The sequence below is a fragment of the Falco rusticolus genome, chromosome 1 (assembly GCF_015220075.1).
Source record: "Falco rusticolus isolate bFalRus1 chromosome 1, bFalRus1.pri, whole genome shotgun sequence".
Lineage (NCBI taxonomy): Eukaryota > Metazoa > Chordata > Aves > Falconiformes > Falconidae > Falco > Falco rusticolus.
Genome location: NC_051187.1, coordinates 87,680,983 through 87,703,910, shown reverse-complemented (window position 1 = coordinate 87,703,910; position 22,928 = coordinate 87,680,983). Strand labels below are relative to the sequence as shown.

General features: G+C 48.5%; 1 protein-coding gene across 2 annotated transcripts in view; it reads right to left on the bottom strand.

The window, feature by feature from the left end:
• Positions 1–3,020: 3,020 nt before the first annotated feature.
• SFXN5 (sideroflexin 5) overlaps positions 3,021–22,928 on the bottom strand; it is a 104,238-nt gene continuing 84,330 nt past the window's right edge. For both annotated transcript variants that reach the window (XM_037388228.1, XM_037388237.1), the window contains one exon: positions 3,021–3,885. In XM_037388228.1, the coding sequence (XP_037244125.1) occupies positions 3,808–3,885 (78 nt within the window). In that variant the 3' untranslated portion in view covers positions 3,021–3,807. The remainder of the gene's footprint in view (positions 3,886–22,928) is intronic.

Sequence of the window (22,928 nt, the reverse complement as noted above, 5' to 3'; positions counted from 1 at the left end):
TGAACCCCATGCGGTGGTGGCTCTCCCTTCCCAGCTCCAAGCAGGAGCATCTTCCCAGCGCTTTGGGTATGGGGCACAACATTCTGAGTTGCATTTGAACAAAATCTGAGAGCAAACGCTGTTGCCAGCCTGCCAGAGGCTGTGATGGGCTGCCTGCTCCGGCTCTTAGACATAAACACCAGAAAACGCCTGACTCAGGACCCTGGGATGTATTTATTTCTCAGCACAAACTCTGCCGAGTTGACTGAGACCCATTTTCATGACACATACAGTGAAACAAGTTTGACGGGGTTTGTACGGGAAGATGATAAATCCAGACTCATTTAGACTGTTTGATTGTCATTTGTTCGACTGTGCAGCTGCTTTTGAGCCGAGCCATAATCTCGCAGCGCAGTTCCTCTGACATCCCTCAAGCTGGTCCTCACCCCCTCAAGCAGGATCAGGCCCTCGTGAGTCACAGGAGCCGTGTGGCTTAATAAGCCCTAAATCTATCCTCCTCCAAACCAGTGCAGTCCTTATTAAGCATCACTGGATTAACACGATGAGCACCCCCTGCCAATTAACAGCTGGCGCAGCTGGAACTCTGCAGGTGATGTGTGTGTAGGGAAAATATCCATACTTGCTCCCCATCATAGAGAAAATTCGGAACTGGCTCCTTCCCGAGGCAGAACTTGCTCAATCCATGCTTTTCCTTGGGTGTCTCCTAAAGAACCATAGCAGGCAAAACCCCGACCCCTCTCCCCCACTGCAAATTCCTCGCTCCATCTGTGGGCCCTGCAGGTAGCTGGAGCTCACAGCCACCAAAATCTTTGACTGGTGATCACAATGTAAAACCAAATCAGGGTCTCCCTCCCTCCTCCACCTCTCTGAAACCTCACAGCAAAGTGCAGTCTCCATCGCTTCTCCCTCCCCACTCCCCCACCCCCAAAAATCAGAGCCTGGGATGAACAAGCTTGCAGCAGAATGGTTCAGGCAGCAACAAAACCCACTGGGGAAGGGGAAATGATCCACCCAGACAGGCACCGGAGCCAGGAGGCTTCTCCCTGTCAACACAAGAGGCTGTTTCTGTCTCAGCCTCGCATTTCCATTCAGGAGGAGGAAGAATGCAAGTTGTGCCTCCGTGCAACACGATGCGGCTTGGCTTCTAACTTCTGCAGGCTCAGCGGAGCTGTAAATTGAAGTCTGAGACTCAGAGTAGCTCTCTCCCTGCTGCACACACATGTGCATGTGTGTGCAAGGGGTACCTGTACCCTCAGCACCTGACAGTGGTCCTCACCTCCTCCCACCCCCTGCAGCAATGGAAAGGGCCCTTTCCAGGCACACAGTTCATCCCAGCTGACTCTCCAAAGACTCACCACTGTGGTTCCCATCAGCAGGATGCTGTTTGGGGATTGCCAGCATCCCCGCCCTGCTTCCTGGGGCTGGAAGGCTGCCCCCCTCTTTCAATGCTGCGGGGAGTGAGTTACTCCCAGGGCAAAATATGGGGCCTGATTCTGCACTGTGCTGCCTGTGGGACAGATGCCCATGAAAATGTCCATAGGACAGACGCCACCTCCCTGCAGCCTCTCCAAATCCCACCTGGAGCAGATGGGGTGGCTTTGTTTCCTCCAGAGCATACATTCATCTCATCTAGTGCATTAGAAGAACTCTACTGGGTGAAATCCAGCTGTCCCTTACCCTGGTGTAAATCCAGAATAGCTCCATGAGTGTAACTGGACCCACTCTGCATTTCCACCAGTGTCGGTGACCGGGAGCTGGCCCATCAACAGTAGCTGTGGAGAGCCCAGAGCTGGCCTCTCCTCCCCTGCACACTGGCATGTAAATCCGCAAAATTTATTTGTTTTGTGCAATTATTTCTGATTTACACCAGTGTGGGGACAGAATCAGTCTTCCTGAGCTGGCCTGACCGTTGCGTAACTCCAGTTCCTACAGGTCTGACTCCAGTAGGGAGTGCGAGCAGTCAGCAGTGGAGGAGCACACGGCAGGGCTCAGGCCTCCCAATTTCAAGCATTGCAATAAATCTTTCAAATACATTCTGTGTCAGTGGCAATTTGGTTTCCCTCACTCCCCCCACCCTCCCCAACCCCCCCAACAAACTGGCATCTGAAGGATGATAGCCTGTGCGTTTATCACCACTGCAGCTCCATCCCTACAATGATCCCAGAGGCAGAGCTCACTATTGGCATGGTCTTCTGCTGGTGACTATGTTAAAAATCCACATTGACTTCTCTGGCCCTCAGGGAGTCACCTGGGGTTTACTCTCGGGTACAAAATACCAGAAAGCCAAATTATGGCCCCAAACCCATGCAAGGGCAGGATTCAGTGCAGCGCTGGGGGGACGTGCCCCGCCTCACTTTAAACACCCCAAAGTGGAGCAGCTGAAGAGACAGCCAGGCAGCCAGCTATCTCCAGAGGGCACTTCATCCCTCTGAGGTTGCAGTCTCATGAAGCCATCAGCTTGGCACGGCTGCCAGGTGAAGCTGTCCTGCCCACTGGTTTCTGCTTTCTGATCCTCCTCTGCACTGCAGCAAGGCTTTGGGCAACGTTGGCTTTGCTGGCTGAAAGCACTGGCAAAAACAGACAAGAGAAGAAGAGGAAGATGAAGATGAAGAGGAAGAAAGGAGAAGGAGGAGGAGGAGGAGGAAGAGAAGGAGGACAGAAGAGAGAAGAGAAGAGAAGAGAAGAGAAGAGAAGAGAAGAGAAGAGAAGAGAAGAGAAGAGAAGAGAAGAGAAGAGAAGAGAAGAGAAGAGAAGAGAAGAGAAGAGAAGAGAAGAGAAGAGAAGAGAAGAGAAGAGAAGAGAAGAGAAGAGAAGAGTTCCAGTTGGAAGGGACCTACAATGATCATCTAGTCCAACTGCCTGACCGCTTCAGGGCTGATCGAAAGTTAAGCATATTCTGTCCTTGGACAACTAGGTTAGTAAAGCATGGCTTAGCCAATCAGCTGAGATTAACAACCTTACTTTTAGAGGGTCTGTGTTAGGTGGGACAAACTCCATCCTTCCCGTCTGTGCAAAGAAGAGCGGATCGATCATATGTTTTATTGTACAATCCCTTCCTACTCAACATGTGGGCATGTTGGCTTTCCAGTATCTTGAAACCCGGGCCCTTGTGGATATGCCCAGCGGTAAGCTCCTGTGGCACTAAGCTTTGCAAGTGCAGTGAATGACAGGATGCCGCCAGGACCATCTGCAGAAGAAGGAGGGAGGGAAGAAGGGCACACAGGCTATGTCCTTCGCTGTGCTAATGGAGCACTGCACATTGAACCATGGAAGGCTACTTTTGCGCATGATCACTGGGGCAGGATTGGCATGAAATCAATACAGGACACTTATCAAACACCTTATCAAGCGCTTCACATTCATGCACCCGTTGATCTCTATGGAATTACTTTTGTGCAGCATCAGTGTGGAGATTTAATTTGCATCAAAAATAAAATTTGCTTGGTGAAGCCTGCTTTCATGTAGTTAGGTATAACCACGTAAACACACCATTAAACATCCCTCCATGCAGCGCTATTAAGTTCTGAGATTCCTCTTTAGCTAGTTCTCTAAAGTGTTTCAATGTGATTTTTTTGTTGCTGCTCCTGTTGCTAATTTAAAATTTTTAATATTAATCTATTTGACTGGTGTGAGGTGTCAGTTCTCTGCAAGTGTTAATTTACTCCCAGTTCGCCAGGAGCAGTAATACGTTACTATCGCTGAGCTCTATTATTTGTTTTATCTTGATGCTTTCTTTTTCCCAGTCGGGACCTTAAGTTTCCCCCTTTCCCTCCCCAAATCTTCTGGGCTGAGATGGTCCACTTCCACTTACAATCCTTTATTGTAGACTACAGTCTTACTGGTAGTGGCCATTGCAATTTCTGGCTCCAGCCGAGATGTCTCAATCTGTGAAATCAAAGAGGAGGCAAGATCAGAGATCAGAATCGGTACTGTGGTGTTGTGCTGCAGCAGGAGCTCAATCGATCAATAAATTAATGTGGAAAAGTATAATATGTAAATACTACAATGTCAATCATGCCTATTCCATGTCATTTTAATGTGCTCTACTCTGCTCAAATCTCCAAACAACTCCATTTGAATTGACTTGTATTACATGAAATGATGCACGCTCACTGCCTTGCAATGTTCAATGAATTATAGAGTGTCTCTAAGAATCAAACGGATCCCACCCGTCGTTTTCCAGGAGACATCCCTTCCTTTTCCCACAGCCGAGGTCCCCTTGCATGGTGCTAGAAGGAATCCAGTCCCCAAAGCTGCAGTTTGCACCCATAGGGACCAGGTGAAGCCGAGGGCTGCCTGGTGACATGAGGGGACAGCAAACCCTCACTCGGCTCCTGGACCATGGCTCTGTATCCTCCAACAGGGATAGATCACAGCTAAAATCCACCTGCCCCTTTCTCTGTCTCCATAAAATCTCCAGCCCTTTCCTAATTTTTTCCTTCTGCTGGCTTCACATGAAGCTCTACCCCTTGCTCTCAAATCACTCCGAACCTTTGCATCCCTGGGAGGGATCCATGGCGCTCCCGGATCCAACACCAAGCAAAGATCCCACTCCCAACTGGGATGGGGCACCTTGCAAGACCAGACTTTTAGAAATCCTATACATTGAATTGATGCTGTTGCTGACACAATGCTAGGAACCCACGTTAAAATCGAAATGCTTTTGAAAATGTTTAACCTAGTTAGACAAATTAGCAAAAATTTGTGCAAAACAATTTAGGTATTTAAAATATTCAATGTTTTTAAAAACTGGAAAAACTGTTCTTAGCTTTCAGCTGCAAAAACCCAACAAAATATAACATCAAAGCAATCTTAACATGAGGTGCAACATAACCCTTCAGCAAAGCTGTTAAACAGCTACTGAAGCATCATGGGAAATAGCACTTCATTTATTCAAATGCACATATGTCAGGTTTTTGCACCATATGTCATTCCAAGCTATTTACAGTAATAATTAAATCTTAATCAACGTTTAACCTCTGTAAAATGTTTGAAGGGATCTAATCACCCTTCAGACTGCACTAATGAAGGAGAAATATATAAACATAAAAAGAAAATGATGCATAGATAGCACACCAGAAAGAACAGTAATTGCAAAATTGTATTTCTTTTAAATATAATCAGCAAATTATGTAAAGTAAGCCAACGAGTATTTTAAGTGAAGACATCTTGGGTGTCAGAGGTGTGATCAGCTAATTTTGTACTGCTATCCATAACAGATGTAGCATATTTTCTTTTAGTGCCATTATTAGCAACTTCACCATTTCTTTCTGTGCTGAAACACAAAGTGAAGCATTGTGCCGGGGAGAGTACCCAGCAAAGGTGCAGGAGAGGCGATTCTCACGTACACCACCGGCGCTGACGGGATCCATTTTGAGGGAGGATTAACTCCGATCTGCCTGGCTCTGACGCAGCTTTTCTTCCTATTGTTTTCTTATTTTTCTGCCAGAGACAGAAAGAAAAGCTCCGAGGCATTGGGGCTGGGTGGTTTCACCCACTGGTATGAAAATATCAAGAGGAGAATGCTTTAAAATGACCTGGATTGGGGTGTCCAACCCTGACCGTCCATGCTGGTGTCAGTAGGGCTTGGGGATGTGGGGCAGCTCAGCCAGAAAAAACACAACCTACTAGTGGGAAGTCTCCATAGAAAGCTAACGGAGAGCCACCACGGTCCCTCCCTCTCCAGTGGAGGCTGGAGAGGTGGGAGGTCCAAGGAAAGTCACATCTGCCACGGTGGACCCCGGAGGAGTGGTCTGAAAGCAAGACCTGTGGGAAACCACTGAGGTTGAGTCTGGAAGAGAGAAGTTCAAGGGAGGCATGGTGGTATTGGTGTGTGCAAGAGGCTATGGCACAGAAGAAAGGAGTAATGTTTTGTTCACACTCTCTTGGGACACAATTCAAAAAGCATCGAGTAAGATCCAAGCTGAACAGCAGGAAGAGTATCCTAGTGGGAAGGAGCAAAGTATTGCAACCACATGCTTGGGGAAGGTGCAGTGTCTCTGTGGTGGGAAGTTTTCAGCACAAATTAGATCAAACTCATCAAGAAAAGTTTAAGCAGAACTGAGCTTGTCTTGGTGGAAGGAGACAGATGAGGTAACTGCTTGTAGGTCCTTTCAGCTCCCTTCCCACGGGTTCAGGAGGGAAACGGCCTCCTTTCCCTGCACGGCTGAGCTCTTCATTCATGGCAAGGCTGGACACAAGGCTGTTAGACAGGATGGCTTTAGGAGGGACAGGACTGAGGTGTGATAGTTCAGAGACAGATTATGATGTCTGAGCAGAACGACAAGGGGATGAATATCTAACGCAAGATGGACACATGGTCAAGGACTCCTCTGAAGATCGTGAAAGAAGATGCAATCGGTCACAGGCATTGGTTTGGAGTTGGGTATTACTGAACCCACTTAAGCCCCTTTCTGAAGCCTGGGAAGATGTGAAATAAATTTGCTGGGGGTGACTGGCTGAACTGGAGCAATCCTGTGGATCTTTTTCTGGTTGGCTGTAAAAAAACCTGCTCTAGAGCTTCAGCTATGGGTGCGCCTGCACCAAGGAGGCAGGTACAGGAGGGATGTACTCCACAGCAGCACTGGCAAAGCCATTCAGAAATGCGTCAGGAGTAACTTACTCCTCTCCCTGGGAAATCAAATGCAGAGGGACAGGGAGAAGCATCCGGGTGGTGGGCTACGGATATCAAGACAACATTAAGACACAACCTTATTGTGTACCAGTTCAGTATTTGAATCCCTCAAGGGTTTCTGTAGGAAAGTGTAATTTCACCTATTTTGGTGTAAACTGCTATTCCAGCTGTCCAGCAACCTGGACCTGCTCAGCCAACCTTCCACTGGACATGGCATTGTGAAATGGACCTGGAGACCAACAGAGTTTCCTGTCAAGTTCCTTGTCTCAGCTTCAAAGGAGACCCCCAGCAGGGTCCACCTTTGTCACGGCCATGCTGGGAACCCCTCTAACAGGGAACTCCTGCCACGGAGGGTGCTCTGGGGAACAGGTTCTGCCCTGTTTGGACTAACACCGACAGGACATGCCCCACCTACACGGGGTGATTTTGTCCTTTCAAACCGAGTGCCCACCATAGGACTGGGTTTGAGTTGTGTCCATCCTCTTCCTCCCAATGAGGCACATCTACCTGTGCTGGGGCGAAGGATGGATCCCCTTCCAGCCTCTGGGATGACAGCACTGAGGTGCCTACCAGAAAAGGGCCTTCCTTCAACTCAACAATGAATCCAGGAGAAGTCCAGGAGGGAAACAAGCTCACAACAGCAGTGAGGGAACCACAGTGTAAAAGCACCACTCCCACAGAGTGCTACAAGGGGCTTTTTGGGGGAAAACCCCATACTTTCAGGCTGATGGTTGCATGAGCATCAGTGCAGCATTGACTGCTCATATCCTGACATACCAGCATGGGTGACACTGTAACTAGGCAGCAGGAGAAGGGGGAATTGCTTCACCCACCCTGAGAGGCTACTGGAAGCTTTGCTACAGATGCAGGGAAGTCCTCGCTGGGGACATGGCCATGGTGCACCTCCAAACTCATCCAGAAATGCGGCTGGTGCTAGCCCAGCCCATTGCAACACCTGGGAGTTGATGCAGCCCAAGGATGTTCCTCTTCCCTCTAGCAGATAGCCACGTGCATGAAGAAAAAAGGGAAAAAACTCCAGAAATGGTGTCCCCTGACCTTATTCAAGCAACTGTTTATAAACCAGTATCACCCAGGTAATGCAGTCAGGATGACAGTGCTGGCTTTTTAGTGGTGCTCCTGACCCGGTGAAATCTATCCTTCCCAGGGAACAAAGCCGCTGTAAAGAGAATCGCCTCTCACGGTGCCCACCACACGCCAGCTCTCTTCCCCCCATCTCTGCCTTGCAGTGGAAGCCTCTCTCCTCTCATCAGCACAGACAAGGCTAATTGGGGTGATAAAGAACTGGCTCTGAGTGCTGGCGTGGGCTGGAGGAACAAATGGTGCGGTGGTCACAGCTGGTGCTGCGGAGACGGAGAGGGAGAGGGTGTGAGGCAGGCTCCCGGCGCCCAAAGTTTCGTCAGCCCATGCTGGATGCGGGGCGGCGAGGTGGGGGGTTGTGTGTGTTTTGCATTCGCTGCTGACACGGGTGTAGCGTACATGCGCGGCCGGTGAAGCAGAAGCAGGCAGAAAGCAGATGCTTTTTGTTTGGGGTTGATACTCATTTCTATCCCAGCTCGGGAAAAGGTGTAGAAAGGAATGTGCTCCGAAGAGTGCAGGGAGAGAGATAGGTCTAGGCTTGCTGCCAGGGATCCTGTAATGATATGGAAGGCAGCTAGGGGAGACAGGAGCAGATGGATTTGGCATACAGCTCATCACTCAGCCAAAAAAAAGGAGGGGGGAGAGAGAAGAAGGAAGAAAGCAGCCAATTTTGGTAGGGGGAGGGTCATGCGGACTGATGGATGCTGCACTGGGAGGTGGGGGAAGGGAGGATCAGGCTGGTCACCACATCTTCTGCTGGTGCCTTGGCCATGCCAATGAGAAGATTTGGTGGTGGATGGCCCCAGTTCAGAGCTCGGGAGGGCTCTCCTGGCCCTTCCAGCAGCCCTCTGCCATCTCCTCCTGGGCCATTAGACAACAGGGCAGCAGCCAAGAGCAGTGCCAAGCTAACAGAGCCCTAGTGAAGCTCCGTGAGGTGTAACAAGGACTGTGGTTAATGAATGGCACCACAGAACTGCAGAACTGTTTGGGTTGGAAAAGACCTTTAAGAACAGCCAGTCCAACCGTTAACCCAGCACTGCCAAGGCCACCACTGAACCATGTCCCCAAGCACCACAGCCACATGGTTTTTGAACACCCCCAGGGATGATGACACCCCCGTCCCCGGGCAGCCTGTGCCAGCGCCTGCCAGCCCTCTCGGTGCAGAATGCTCCCTCACACCCAATCTCACCCTCCCCTGGCGCAACGTGAGGCCGTTTGCTCTCGTCCTGTCGCTGGCTCCTGGGGAGCAGAGACCGACCCCCCTGGCTACAGCCTCCTGCCAGGCCGTTGCAGAGCCACCGGGTCCCCCCCAGCCCCCTTCTCTCCAGGCTGACCCCCCCGCCCCCCCAGGCTGGTGCCCCAGCCCCTGCCCCAGCCCCTGCCCGGCTCTGGACACGCTCCAGCCCCTCAGTGTCTGTCTGGCCGTGAGGGGCCCAACGCTGAGCCCAGGCCCCGCGGGGCGGCCCCACCAGTGCCCAGGGCAGGGGGACGGGCGCTGCCCCGGCCCTGCCGGCCACACCGTTTCGGACACCGGCCGGGACGCTGCTGGCCTCCTGGGCCACCTGGGCACGCTGGGGGCTCATGCCCAGCCGCTGCCGCCCAGCCCCCCCGGGCCCTGTCCCGCCGGGCAGTTCCCAGCCCCCTGCCCCCAGCCCGCAGCTGCCGGGGGCTGGTGTGACCCAGGGGCAGGGCCCGGCACTCGGCCCTGGGGACCCCCACACCACCGGCCCCGGCCCCTCGGCCCGGCCTGCCCGGAGCCCCCCGCAGAGCCCCCTGCCCCCGGCACAGCCACGCTCCCCCCGGCTTGGTGCCCCCTGCGACTGACTGAGGCCGCTCCATCCCCTGGGCCGGGCCGTCGGTGAAGACGTTAAACAGCCCCGGCCCCGGCGCTGAGCCCTGGGGACTCCCCGTGTGCCCGGTGCCAGCAGGATGGGACTCCGTTCCCCACCGCGCTGTGGGCTCGGCCAGCAGCCAGCCCCTAGCCCAGCACAGAGCTCACCCGCCCCAGCCATGCGCAGCCGGTGTCTCCAGGAGATGCCGTGGGAGACGGTGCCGGAGGCTTCACTAAGGCCCAGGCAGACACCGGCCACAGCCTTTCCCTGTCCACTGAGAGGGTCACCCTGTCACAGGAGGAGATCAAGTTTGTCAAGCAGGACTTGCCTTTCATCAACCCATACTGCCTGGCCTGATCCCCTGGTTATCCTGCCTGTGCCATGTGATGGCACTCAGGATGATCTGCTCCATAACCTTCTCCAGCAGCACATAATCATTTTGTGATCCTTATGGCCAAGACAGCCTCCAACAATGAAGCACCGTGAAGGACCAGCAGCTGCTGCTTCCATGGTGGTGGGTTCTGTGCACAGCTAGATGGAGAGGTGGAGGACATCCAGCACTGCTAACAGGCTCTGCTCTGTCCTCAGTGAAAAAAGATCATGTTTTGCCCAGGATAGATGAGCTACTGCTCATCAGGCATGCCATGGCCACCAGGCAACTCTGATTGTAGCTTGGCGCAACCGTGGTGTGAAAGCACCTCTGTACAGGTCTATTGAGGCTTCGTTTCACCTGCAACTCATGGTCACCTAATGCAACTCTGCCGAGAAGCAGAACCTCTTTAAATTTGGTTTAACATGCTTACTTGGGGTCAAACCCCAACTTGACTGGGTTTTCAATGGTTTTGTTCCCACGGTAAGACTGCCTAATGTTCTCCTTTCAGATGTTTTTTTCTTCTTTTAATTGACAGTAGCTGAAAGCACGCTGATGGGGCCACAATCACAATTCTAAACTCATGCTTCAGTTTTATAAGGCTTTCCGAAATTGGAAAATGCATGCTGAATGATTTAAACACAGCAAGATTTTTTTCTCCTCTGTTCAGATAAACTCTTTCCAAAGCTTTTCCCAGACATCAACAATTCAAGTGCTCTCCATGGATCCACTCACTAAGGAATGAGATGAGGAAATCAGTGTTTGCTAAGGAGTGTCTCTTGGAAATGCTATGGACCTATGACCAACTGAAGGTGACCGGACAAGGGAGAGGAGCTGGGAAATGCCCCATCTCATCCCAAACCTTTTTGATTAAATCACAGAAAATGTTGTTCAAAAGATATTCAGCCTCTGGTTAAGGAGTCCAAGCAACAGGGGAGCTACAAGACCTCTCAGTACCCTGCTTCAAAGAGCATCAGCCATCCCCATGGCTTGTGTTTTTCTAAATTCAGAATTACAGCTTTGCATTTATCTATTTGCTGCACTATGGAGCTCTCTCCTGCCAGAAATTTTCTTCCCATGAAAGTATTCAAAGATAATTTAACCATCTTTGTTAAAATTTACAGATAAAACTCATGCTCCTGCTCTGCAAGGCACATTATTGTTTGAAATACTGGTATTAAAGCTCTTTTCTGACCACTTCCCAGTTTTTCTACATAGTTAAAAAACCCTATGTACCCCCAAAACTGAACACACTGGTTGAGAGATGATCTCATGGCTAACGTACATGGTAACAAATAACTTCATAAATAATTGATATTCAGCTTGCTGGCCAAATCACAAAGCTGGGGGAAAATGAATTCGTGATAAATGCGGATTTTGTTAGGTTTTCCTTCAAATTACTATTAAAAATTGAACTTAAGAGTCTGGTACAGTTCTCTTCATTCTTGGTTTCTCTCAAGTCTTTTAGACGCCCCTGTTTTAAAGAAACATTCCATTTTCATAAGAAAAAGCATCGTACCTAGTCAAAATGCTTTTCTCAAAACCATGTAAACAAGTTGTTTTGACTCCATTTCTACCCCTCACACTGGCTAAGGTGTTAACAAAGCATAACCAGAGCCTGGGAAGCCACCACTGCCACTCGTAGCCCATCAGCTGGGTGTCCTTCCACCCATCACTGTCACAACTGGACCAAATCCAGCCCCACCTGGGATGTAAGAGCCCCATGGCTTGGTGGGAGCCTGCTCACAGGTTTGACACCATCCACCTTCCCAAAGAAGTGCTGACTACTTTGGGGTTGGTGCGGGAAGGGAGGGCTGGACCCCCTGAAATGCAGGGATCAAAGAGCTGTGTGCCAGCTGGTGCAGAGGCACCGGGCGCTTGCGGGTGAGGGGTTAGAGCCTCCTTTCTCGCCATCCCTGCTTTGATCCTCTCCTTTTGTCTGACACACCAAGGTATTCAACTGCACCGGGGGAATGACATTCCCTAAGAGCTTGTGATTTCCCCCTGCAAGGAGCAGGGCAGACGTGCTTTTTCAGCCGGGGCTGTGCCGAGGAAGCAGCTGTGCTGGTGGGGCAGAGCCTGTGCATGCTGCGAGCAGAGTGTTGCAAAGGCTGTGCATCTGCACGACACGTCCACACAACCTGGGGTGTGCAGCGGTGTGGTCCAGGGCAAGGACCACCAGAAGATGTTCTGGGAAGGTAGTGGCTTTGGAAGGAGAAGACACTGAGGGCTGGGAGCTGCTGCACAAGAAACAGATTAAACCTCTCTGGTGCTCTGGACCTATCTATTTAGGAAAAAGATTAAAATGTCACGTACTCCTGCAGGAAGACAACCACTACCACTAGTGCCTGGCTTACACTTCTCATGAAATCATGGCACAGCCTCACTCAGTGATCAGAGCCTACAACTGTGGATACAACTAAACCCCTGATGCAACACGCCAGGAGAGCAGACACACTCATGGAGTAAGAGGTTCCTCTCTTACAAGTCTAGAAGCAAAGCAAAGCCAGTAGCAGATCAGGACAGCTGAGGAATAAGCAGATAAGAACAAGCTCAGGAGTGCATTTGATTTATACTACCCTTTCACTGCCATATAAGTGGATTCACGTGTAATTCAGCATACAAGTAAAGTAAGGAACTATCAGGCAGTCCAGGTAATTGGCAAAGTTTCTTGTTTGACTACAAATCTGGAACTACTGCCATGTGTTTAGCAGGTGGGTAACCTGCTAAATCCCAGCAATGTAGTAATTTCGTGGGGGATTTCGCATAAATGGCTCTGAATTCAGAGCCCTGTTTCCAAACAGTAAGGTTTTAGGGATATATCATTTCTCTGCAGAGAGTGAACCAAGCATACGCTGAAGTGAAAGAGAGAAATGTGTTGCCTCTGACAGGACCTGCAGTCAGCACATTTATACCCAAGGTGTATCTCAGTGCTGCTGTCTAACCTCCAGCTGGACATACCTAGAACTGGCATTAAAAAGGACCACTACTTGAAATTAATTTTATCTCCATTTGCTCTCTCCTTGAAACAATAAAAAAGAGGAAAGCTGGAATATTTGGCTGTTCTGGCTCTTGAAGTTTATCCATTTCAGATTTTTCTGGTTTTTGCCATGGATGCTCTGACCACCAGCACCCACCTCCAGCTGCCTGTAGGACAGGGCAGAAAACATATTCTTCCCGGACCAGGCTGGAAAGGGTCTGAACATGGCATCACGCTATGACATCTGTTAGATATAAAGTATATCAGTGACGCTGTTAGTGCCACAAGCTATTCACACTCTATCACATCTGCTGACACCTCTGCACCGTCCCCTGAAAACGTCACTGCTTTTAGCAAAGCATGAAATGCAGAGTGTCAGCAGCACCTTGGGTGCCATCAGGTTTTTGTATCGAGACAAGCAGGAATACTCCTCGTGCTCAACAGATGTTTAGGTAGAGATGTGCAATTGCTTTTGCAACAGCTACAAGGCTTAAGATGTTACTTCCCTCACCTTAAATGGGAACAATTGACTCTGCCCTAAAGCAGAGCAGAATGGCTTGCCGGATTTATGGGTCAGTTATGGGATAGCAACTTCACCACTTCATGGGTGGCCTTGGCAGGGCTGGGTTAATGGTTGGACTCGATGATCTTAAAGGTCTTTCCCAACTTCAACAATCCTATGATCAAGGGTGGAAGTTTTTAACTTCAGCTTCAGGAGTTATTAGCATATCATAGATTCTCTGAAGAAAAATAATACCTGTATCAAAACCCCCCACCATTTTAATCAGATGCAAAGAAAGAAAACATGGCATTTTAGGCTACTGCCCAACCAAGCTGGAGCAGAGTGCCACTATGAGCTCCCCTCGCCCAGCGGCATGTTTGTTTCCAGTGCTCTAGAAATGACTGATGATAACAGTGTCAGCAGGTGGGATAATAATATATGACAGCAGGCACCTAAGGCTGCAAGGGAGCTTCATCTGTTTGGCGTGTCCCTGCCTGTCCCGTAACAGAGCAGGTCAGCAGCCGTGTTCCACTCCTGTGCTCCAGCTCCCATGTTCATTCACTGCCCCAAACCAGTCCTGCAGTAATATACCAGCTCTAACCTTCCAGTTCCCCATGGAACCCTTCTAGTGTATCAAGATCATCTACGATGAACAGATACGGTGAGATGAATGAGAGCCACTCTTAGGGGCTGGGTTTGGTTAGAACTGGGCTTGCACAGCTCTCAGACCTTCTCAGGTCTTCCAGTTTTATAAATAGATTGAAAGGTCAACCCCCAGCATGACAGCATCTCCACATCATTGCAAAATTGTGGGTTTGAGTCTTCTGGAAGAGAAAAGGGTTGCCCACAGCATCAGAAACCTCAAGTATTTAAAAAAAAAACAAACACCAAAAAATAAAGAGAGGCTCTGAAACCGTAAGGTTTCTAAGTAGCAAGATAAAAAAAAAGTTATTTCTGTCTGTCTTCCAAAGGAAGGGGATGTTCCCAGCTCTCTCTGGAAATCCAGGAAGGTGAAGGGCTTTCCTTTCTTTCACACATTCACTGCTACCCAGGAGGTACCAGTCCATGGCCCCAGTGAGCAAGGCACTTCGTTCCGCAACACTTCACAAGGAACCAGGGGTAAGACACAAGTGACACAAACTCACCACCCATACAGAAAAATGTAGAAGCTCAGGCATGAGACTGAACGAAGAATCAAAGTGAAGTTGTGATGGAGAGAAGCCAAGACCATGGCATGATGTGTCTTCCAAGAAGGGAAGAACCACACGGAAGGCCTTTGCAGGATCTAAGGTGCCTTTTCTCCTTTACTCCAGAGAAGGTCTGCTCATGTGTAGGACATAAGCACTCATGGGGTAAACTCTTAGTTTGCCACATTAAATAAATTTCTAGAGGACCTTCAGAAAGGTGGATGTCTTCAGCTGGTATCACAGCAGAAGCATGTGTGTTCTGACCTCAGGTCACCCAGCCTCATGAGGTAAAGGCCCTTCTTCAGCAGAGAATATTCTTCCAAAACTGTTTGTGCAGGGCATTCAGTCTATAGTGTGTGGGGCAAAACCCCTCCTGCCTGGCCTCAAGGAAGAAGCCTCACATTACATGACATAGACTTTTTGGGGGATCATTCAAGCCAACTGATGGGTAAAAAAGTCATCAGCCTGCTTAAAATATCACCTCGAGAACCCCCAGAATCACAGAGTTTAGCTAGGGTCGCTGCTCCTTGCTGGAATGAAAAGCATTTTCAAAGAGACTTAAGAGTTGTCTCTCCTCTTTTGAAAGAAAAAAAAAATCCTGCTTTTGAATGCAGGCATTATGAATGTGGCAAATTTCCCTTTTGACAAAAATGAGCTATTAGGTCCATTCTAGTACAAACCCTCAAGCAGCTCTGTTGTGGAAAAGAGCATTTGTTACTATTTGGTGAGAACATCAAACCCTGCAATTCTCCTGCTATTAAGGACAGCATGATGGGTGTTGCAGGATTTAGGGATATATCCTTCTTGCTTTAAAGAAGCTAAGCAAGTTCCTCAGGATCCCAACCTCCACCACATTTCCTTCTCTTAAGGACCAGCAGCCCCACTAGAAATAGGCTGCTAGATCCAAATGGTTTAAAAAGCAGTTACAGATAATTATATGTACCTGTGCTTGGGAAATGTGATTAATAAAGCATTCTCTGCAGTAAAGCAAGCATGCTTCCAGCAGGCAAGTCTGGAAAACCGGCTGCCTTCCTTTGCTTGTATCCTGTATGTCTCCCTCAGAGTAGTCTGAGGTATGGTTGCTTCAGCTGAACTAAAACAACCATCTCCAAACATGCTGAAAAGGACATATCCAACCCTGTGCACCATGAGAGGGGTAAGCTGGGGAAGATGCAAGGATGAACCTGGTTGAACCAAATAAAGAGGCTGTTGGTGACCAAGAAAAAGGACTGAGTTTTCAAGGTGGGCTGGAAGAAAGAAAGGAAATAGCAAGAGGAAACCAGCAAAACCAAGAAGCACAGAAGGACTGCACAGGGCAAGAGGAGATGGGCAGCCACCTCTGCAGGCTCCCTGGCAAGCAGGGCAGGAATCCTTCGGGAAGTGCTTTGGGAGGAGCTGCTCTGTTTATAGTAGGTGCTGCTGAAAGGTGTCCTGAAGAAAGACAGCAATTAACAGGCCTGGAAAAAAATGGCTTCTTTCCACAAAGTGCCTTTTAAGTATGTTTTTCAAGCCACTTTAAGGGTTAATGTTTAGCTGTTTATCCGGAGTTGTCGGATGTCAGCTCTTTCTTTTGACTCCTAATGGCTTATAGCCATCAGGAGGTGAAGACTCCTCAAAAGAGATGGTGTCAGGAATGTTTTTTTATGCCCACTAGCACCCACACACCTGCAGGAGCCTGTGCTTGCAGGATAGATAGTTTACATACTTGAACCTGTATCCCAGGGACAGAGATATAAACATGAAACCAGATCCTGTCTGCTGACACTGCTGCTGAAGCCCCTGGGCAGTACAAAGGGGTCCTTTCTCCCACACCCACCTTGAATGACCACAAATAACAGTTCGGTTCAAGCTGTCACTTCCCAGCAAGAACAAGCTCTGCTGGTCCAGATTGCTATTTTAGGGACAGATCCTGTAAAGTTTTCAGCACCTTTGACTCCTGCAAACGCTGGTTGTGAAACAAAGGACCACTCTCATGAGCAGACTTCAAAAACCAGCTCAGTCACAAATCAAAGCCTCTCAGACAGGGAACGTGAGAACAAAGACAGAGGCTCCAAATCAATCAGAGCACTGCTCACTCATGACCTTCCCCAGACTAGAGATGTCACTGAGACTAATAATTACACCATGAGGTGCAAACAGGCTGAGCAGTTGTAAACCTAACCACCCCCATGTTTCCTAGAGTCTTGCAAAGCGTGATGGTGGAGCTAATGCCCCTGAAGACCAGATCCTTCCTCTTCCTCTTGGAAAGAATCACAGAAGCTTTTATGTTGGAAAAGACCTTGGAGATCATCATCAAAGAAGGACATTTGCTCTCAGAAGAAATGACTGAGACCTCCCAACCACAGTTCACTGTGGAGCAAGCAGGCACATGAAATGCTTTGATTCTGAGAAAGACATGGGGGGGGGGGGGGGGCGCGGGGAACACAGAAAGGGGAGATGTCCTGATCCAGAAGTGTTCTTTGCTTTGTGGAATGGGTTCCTTGTCTCCTGATCATGCCTCAGGTAAGTGACCCCACAGCAAAAGGAGTATCAGTTGTGACAGGACACGAATCACAAAGGCACTGAAATGAAGCATACCATGAGTTTGGGAAATGGGAGGTGTCCCTACGACAAGGCAGACACTGCTGCTATGAGATTACCACCCATGGGTTTGCATCTGGAACAGTTGCTGTATCCAGCTGGAAGAGGGTGGAAGGAAATTACTGTGCTACAACATCTTCCCTATCCTCCTGCTACAGTCCCAGCAAAAGAGCTTAAAAGAGCATCACATGGTAGTGATGAGGCGTTACAACACAATAATGAGAATGTGGGTGTGTTCATGACTTGGGGGGAACAGGAATGTCACAGTGATGTAGATTTCTAGTTTGTTTGGATTTTAGAAGCTCTCTGCAGAAACATCGAACACTGAATTGAAGCCCTTCCTGAAGCAGGAGGGAGCTTGTGGATATTGGTTCAACAACTCAGGCTAAAGCACCACTGGAGGAGGAAGAGAGGACTACTAAGTCTGAAATGTCCCTAAAATGTGTTTAGGAACAACTCCACCTGGGAGATGTGCTCGAAAAGGGGGTTTAGAGCATGTGAGCCTGCCTATGTCCTTGCCTTGAATGTGCATGCCTGAGCTCCCCCAAAAGCTCTGCTACCACTTTGACTTGGAAGTTTATAGTATGGAGGATGGCCTGACCTTGCAAGCTCTAAAGCAAATAAATACAGCAAAAGCTCCGGGCTTCTTTCTGTCTGTGTCACACTGGAGACGATGGCAGAGAGAGAGAAACTTAAGGTGGAAGCAGGAACCGGGGCAGATCTCTGCAGCCAAGAACAAGTCATAGACTCATAGAATAGCATCATAAGAGAGGAGAGCGGAGGGGTTTGGGCTGGAAGAGACCTTAAAGATCATCTAGTTCCAACAACCCTGCCATAAGCAGGGACACCTTCCACTAGATAGGTTGCTGCTGACAGAAGAACCTGTGTAGGAGGCCTGTGATGGGTTGGGAACAGCCCATGGGCATCTACGGGACACAGGAATAACATCAACAATAACTGTGATAGTAAATGGTAACAGCTCATCGCCATCCTCTGGAGAGACCCCTCCAGCTCCCCACATGTCTCTCTGCAAGCCTGGGCATGACCACAAACCCAGGTAAACCATCCCAGGCCACCTAAATACTTGGAGTAATGCACAGACTCCCCCGTGCTAGCAGGCTCCTGGGCAGCAGCTTTCCTGCGCAACACAATTAGAAGGAAGCTACAAGTTGTTGAAGGAATTGAGGGAATCTGCAGCACAGGAAACAAGCTACTGTGATTTTTACTTCTTTTCCTGGTTGCTTTGACAGGAAAGGTGTTCTGCAGATGCCAGGCTGCTGAGGTGGGCGAGGGCGGGAGGAACGGTGGAGGTGTAAAGGGAAAGCCAAAAGGTAGGGCCAAGGGGGAAGCAGCGTGTGAAGTCTGGCTCCTTGGGAAACACACCAGGTCTGCAAACCCTTCCCTGACAGCTGGCACAGGTGAAGGAAAACCTAGGGAAGTGAGCTAGGGACTGAGAAGGGGGGGCTAAGCCAGGAACACACTGTCTTCTCTTCTGCTTGATGCTCACAACCAGACAGGGCTGGGAGAGCAGGGAAGGGAGACGTCAGAGAAGCAAATGGTAAAAGCACTCCTGTCATAAACCACAGGAGACTGAAAACTTTCCAAAAAATTGGCTGTTTAGCCCAGAGCTGGGTTCAAGTTCATGGCTCACCCCTTAGCGAGCAGCTTCAGGTCAGCCTTCCCTGTTCAGCAGGCTGCAGTTAACTGCACAGTCACCTTGGGATGTACAGGTGAGGACCCCTGTTGTGCTGCATGACTAAGGTCTCATCTCTCTGCATGAGCTACCGAGACAGCAGAATTGAGTACTGGAGACTGGTTCCATGGTGCTTTGAGCTGCTCTGGTGACCTCATGAAGATTCATGGCCAAGGTTGTGATTTGACTTGGAGCAGGGAAGGATTTGTCACAAAAAATTCTGGTGACAAACACTGCGGTCTCCAGACTTCAGGTCCATGCCCAGGCTGGCAGCAAGGGTAGGGTCCTCCAGAAGTACGGGAGGACAGATGTGCCCTTTGCTTTGTGTGCAACAGTCTCAGACACTTAAAGCAAAAGCTAAAGGATCTTTGCTTTTCCACTGCTTAGCTGAGGCACAGTCCTGTCATGGTGCAGGAAGACATGACTCTTCTGCAATGCAAGGTTAAGACCGTGGTCCTCTGATGTCAAAACTCAGCTCAGATAAGCCCTGTAAACCATAAATCAAATTAACCTAGAGACACTTGCAATGTATTTTTATTCCTCAATATTTTTTTTAGTCTCAATTTTTTATTCCTCAATAAAAATTGCAAGTATTCCTCAATACTTGCAATGGGACAGGCAGGGCTACAGCTGTGTGAGACAACATGAACCAGAATCCAGGCTCAGGGACAAGTGGTGTGGCACAGTTTGCACCCATATGCCTAAACTCTTCCCTCGGAGAGGGAGGCTTTATTCAGTGGGAGCAGTCCCTGACACTGCTACCCCTCAGCATGAACTGGGAAGCCCAAACTGATGCAGAGAGGATGCAGACACTTAACCAGGCTGGGCACCGTGGGCCAGTGACCCAGGTATGCTCAACCTCTGTACTAAGCATAGACATAGTTTACGACTTCCTTAGGCTATTCTTTCTTAGGAAAGATGAGCTAGCAGCTTACATTTGAGTTTTGTGTAATTATGTCCAGCCTTTGTGTGCAGTCATGGCAGTATCATTCTGCTGTTCCCCAAATGACACCTCATCTTCCACCACTTTACCCTTCCAGGTGCAGGGCTATGCTCTGGAAGGGGTAACTCATTTGCCTTCCAACTTCTGACAGCAATGAGTCCATCCTTACCAAAGAGCACCAGACAATAACCTTGTTAAGCATCACCTTTCATCTGAAGGCCAGAACAGGGCTCAACACACTTCCAAATACCACAGGTTTTCTCTCCAGCTCTACCTGAACCACATCAGTATTCAACTACTCAGTATCACCTAAATGCTGGGGGCTTCTGGTCAAGTAAAAAGTTTCATGGATGTTAAAGATTTCACACAGATCACCTCTCCATTTTAACTTCATGTGGAAAATAAGATACTCTTGCCTACGTCAAGTTACTTTGCCAGAAGAGAAACTGGATCAGTACACAGGCGAGGAACCTCAGATGAACCCCTTAATGCTTCACAAGTCAACGACGGGAGCATCACCTGCGTGTCAGTATGAAACCAAGCCTTGACGGCACAGCTTGAGTCTTCTGCAGTCTTTGGGAGACACATGCCACTGAGCTTCCATGCTCCTGCCAGTCCTTCAGGACCTTGTGCCACTTCTTTCCTAAGAGCAGTTCCTTCCAAGACCAACTCCACCCCAAGGGTAGACTTTGGCCAGCACACTCAGATTACCACTCTCAGAAAACCATTCCTCAGACCCAGGAGCAAAGAAATACCACAGAACTTCTCACTTCTCAAACATTTTTCCCCATGGCAGCTGGCAAATCCTTTCCTTTGCTTCTCATCCAAGTTGGACAAAATTACTGCAGAGAATCCCTCCTGCTCCCCTCCCCCTGTGCAATGTAATCCCAAGGGAGAAATGGTTTCATGGGGACCCCCTGCTGTCTTGCATCTGATTTCCCTCCTAAGTATGGTATAGGGAAGCGTCTCGAGGGCTATGGCTGTGACCTCCATACAGCTCTTTTGTCAAGTGCCATTTCATTAAAAAATCAGCCTTTTAACTGTGGACACATTTCAACCTCACCAAATCTGCTAATTATTGACAGTTGGTGAAGAGGAGATTTCACTTGTTCCTCCTGTTAAACTGCATCTAATTAGTAATTACTGGTTCACTGTCATCTTTACTGCAATAATCCCACTGCACATTGGCTCATTAACCTTTTGCTTTTCTAAAGCAGCCTGCCAACAAGATGAAGGCTAAAACAGATTGGAAAACAATAGCTCAGCCTTGGATTTTAGGCTGTTTATTCCCCTTGTCCTGGAGATCCAAAAGAAAGATTATTTTTAAAAAAAGGCTTTCAGCTGAAATCAGCCTAATTCCGGAAGATGGCTTGTTTTGCCCTAACCAGCAACCAAGGCCCTTTAAACTTAACCTGCGGTGAGGGCATGTGTATTATAACTAGTGGAAGGCTTTCTCTGCCATCAGCTTTTGCTTCAGCTCCATTTCTCACCTGGGTTTATCCTTCTTTATCAGCACAATCCAGCACGTTGGGTGCGGGATGAGGCCAGTTTCGGTGGGTTTGCAGCACCCTGAAGTTCAACAGCATCCTCTTGGATGCTGAAAAATGAATGATTTGGATGAGCAGGGACCAAAGGGTGGAAAATAGGTGGAGCAACCCCATGGTTATTTCTTTTGCTGCTACACTGAATTTCATTTGCACAAGTCCCATTTTCAGTTTGGAACTGTCACAGCTGTTTCTATTGGCAGTGCATAGCTGAGTAGGAGTTGTCAGTGGGGATGCTGTAGGATAGGCAGTTAGAAAAGAGATTCCCCGGGGGGCATGGGAGGCAGTTGGAGGTTGTGGGCTAAATGCATTAACTAGATGTTTCTCCTAAACTTAACAGCAGTGAATTACTTAATGCATATTGATGCATTTAGGTACTGGAGTTAACGCTATATTGGGATGTAAAGTGTATTTCCCAGCATCTTAGGCGTGCTTCGTCACAAGGACCCGTGTCTTTATGGCTGACACTAGGGTTTTATTTTTATAAGGTGATCTTCAAAACCATAACATCTAGAAACAAGCTGGAATTCTGGAGCACCGTTGCAGACATCAAAGTGGATTCCATCTGTACAAAATCAAGGAAGGTATAAGGCCTTTGCTAGACTAAACACTGACCCAAGAGAAGATTGGGATGCATCATCCTTTCCAGCACATGAAGGCTGTTCAGCTCCAGAATTTTCATTTCCCTGATGTTGGTGTTTCTGTATGCAACCAGAGCTGAATCCTGATTTCTCTTAGTTTATTTTAAAACAGGTGTAACTCTGAAGCAGCGATAGCTGATGTGATAAGGTGGCTGCGTTTATCTAGCACTTTGATTAAATCTACTGGAAGGCTTCAGTTCTGCTTGAAAACTAATTGTAAGTTTGAGCCCCTTTAGAAGAGTGGATCAAAGGCGACCAGTCAAGCTCCCATGCTAAAACAAGCACTTAATAACACATCAGCTTCTATGTTTGCTCTCTGACTAAAGAAAAAGGACTGTGAATGTGTGATTAAGGGCAGAATTTGGCTCATTTACAATTTCTGAAAGGGTTGCTGCTCAGACCATAATCATATTTTTGGAACAGAACGCGCCTATTACATCTTGTTGTTAATAATTTACTCCCTGGGTAGTGCTCATTAAAACAGCATCATCTTACTGATGTTATGTTCATAGCTGCTTCACCTACTGCAGTTCTGAGAAAAAGCAAATACACACATGCATACATAATACACATGCATATACAGAGAGAGGTCAATGTTCAAACACTCAAAAGTCTATTAACTTAGTTATCTGACAAGTTCGTGGACCAGTGATGAGTGACCAAGAAAGTCACGTGTTCTGAAAAGTGCTCTTTGCAAGGAAACTCAGATTTGCCACCCAAGGCTGTGAAGAAATGGCTCTGGAAAGATTGCTTCAGATAAGTCACTTGCTCTGCTCACTTGAACATCCCCACAGCCACCACCAATGAGATTCTGCAGAATGGGAGGAAAGCCCTTTACACACACACTCACACACACTTAAAATGAACACAAGCATAACTAGAAGACTGATCAGCCCAGGCTGCTATGGAGAATCTGATCCCTTA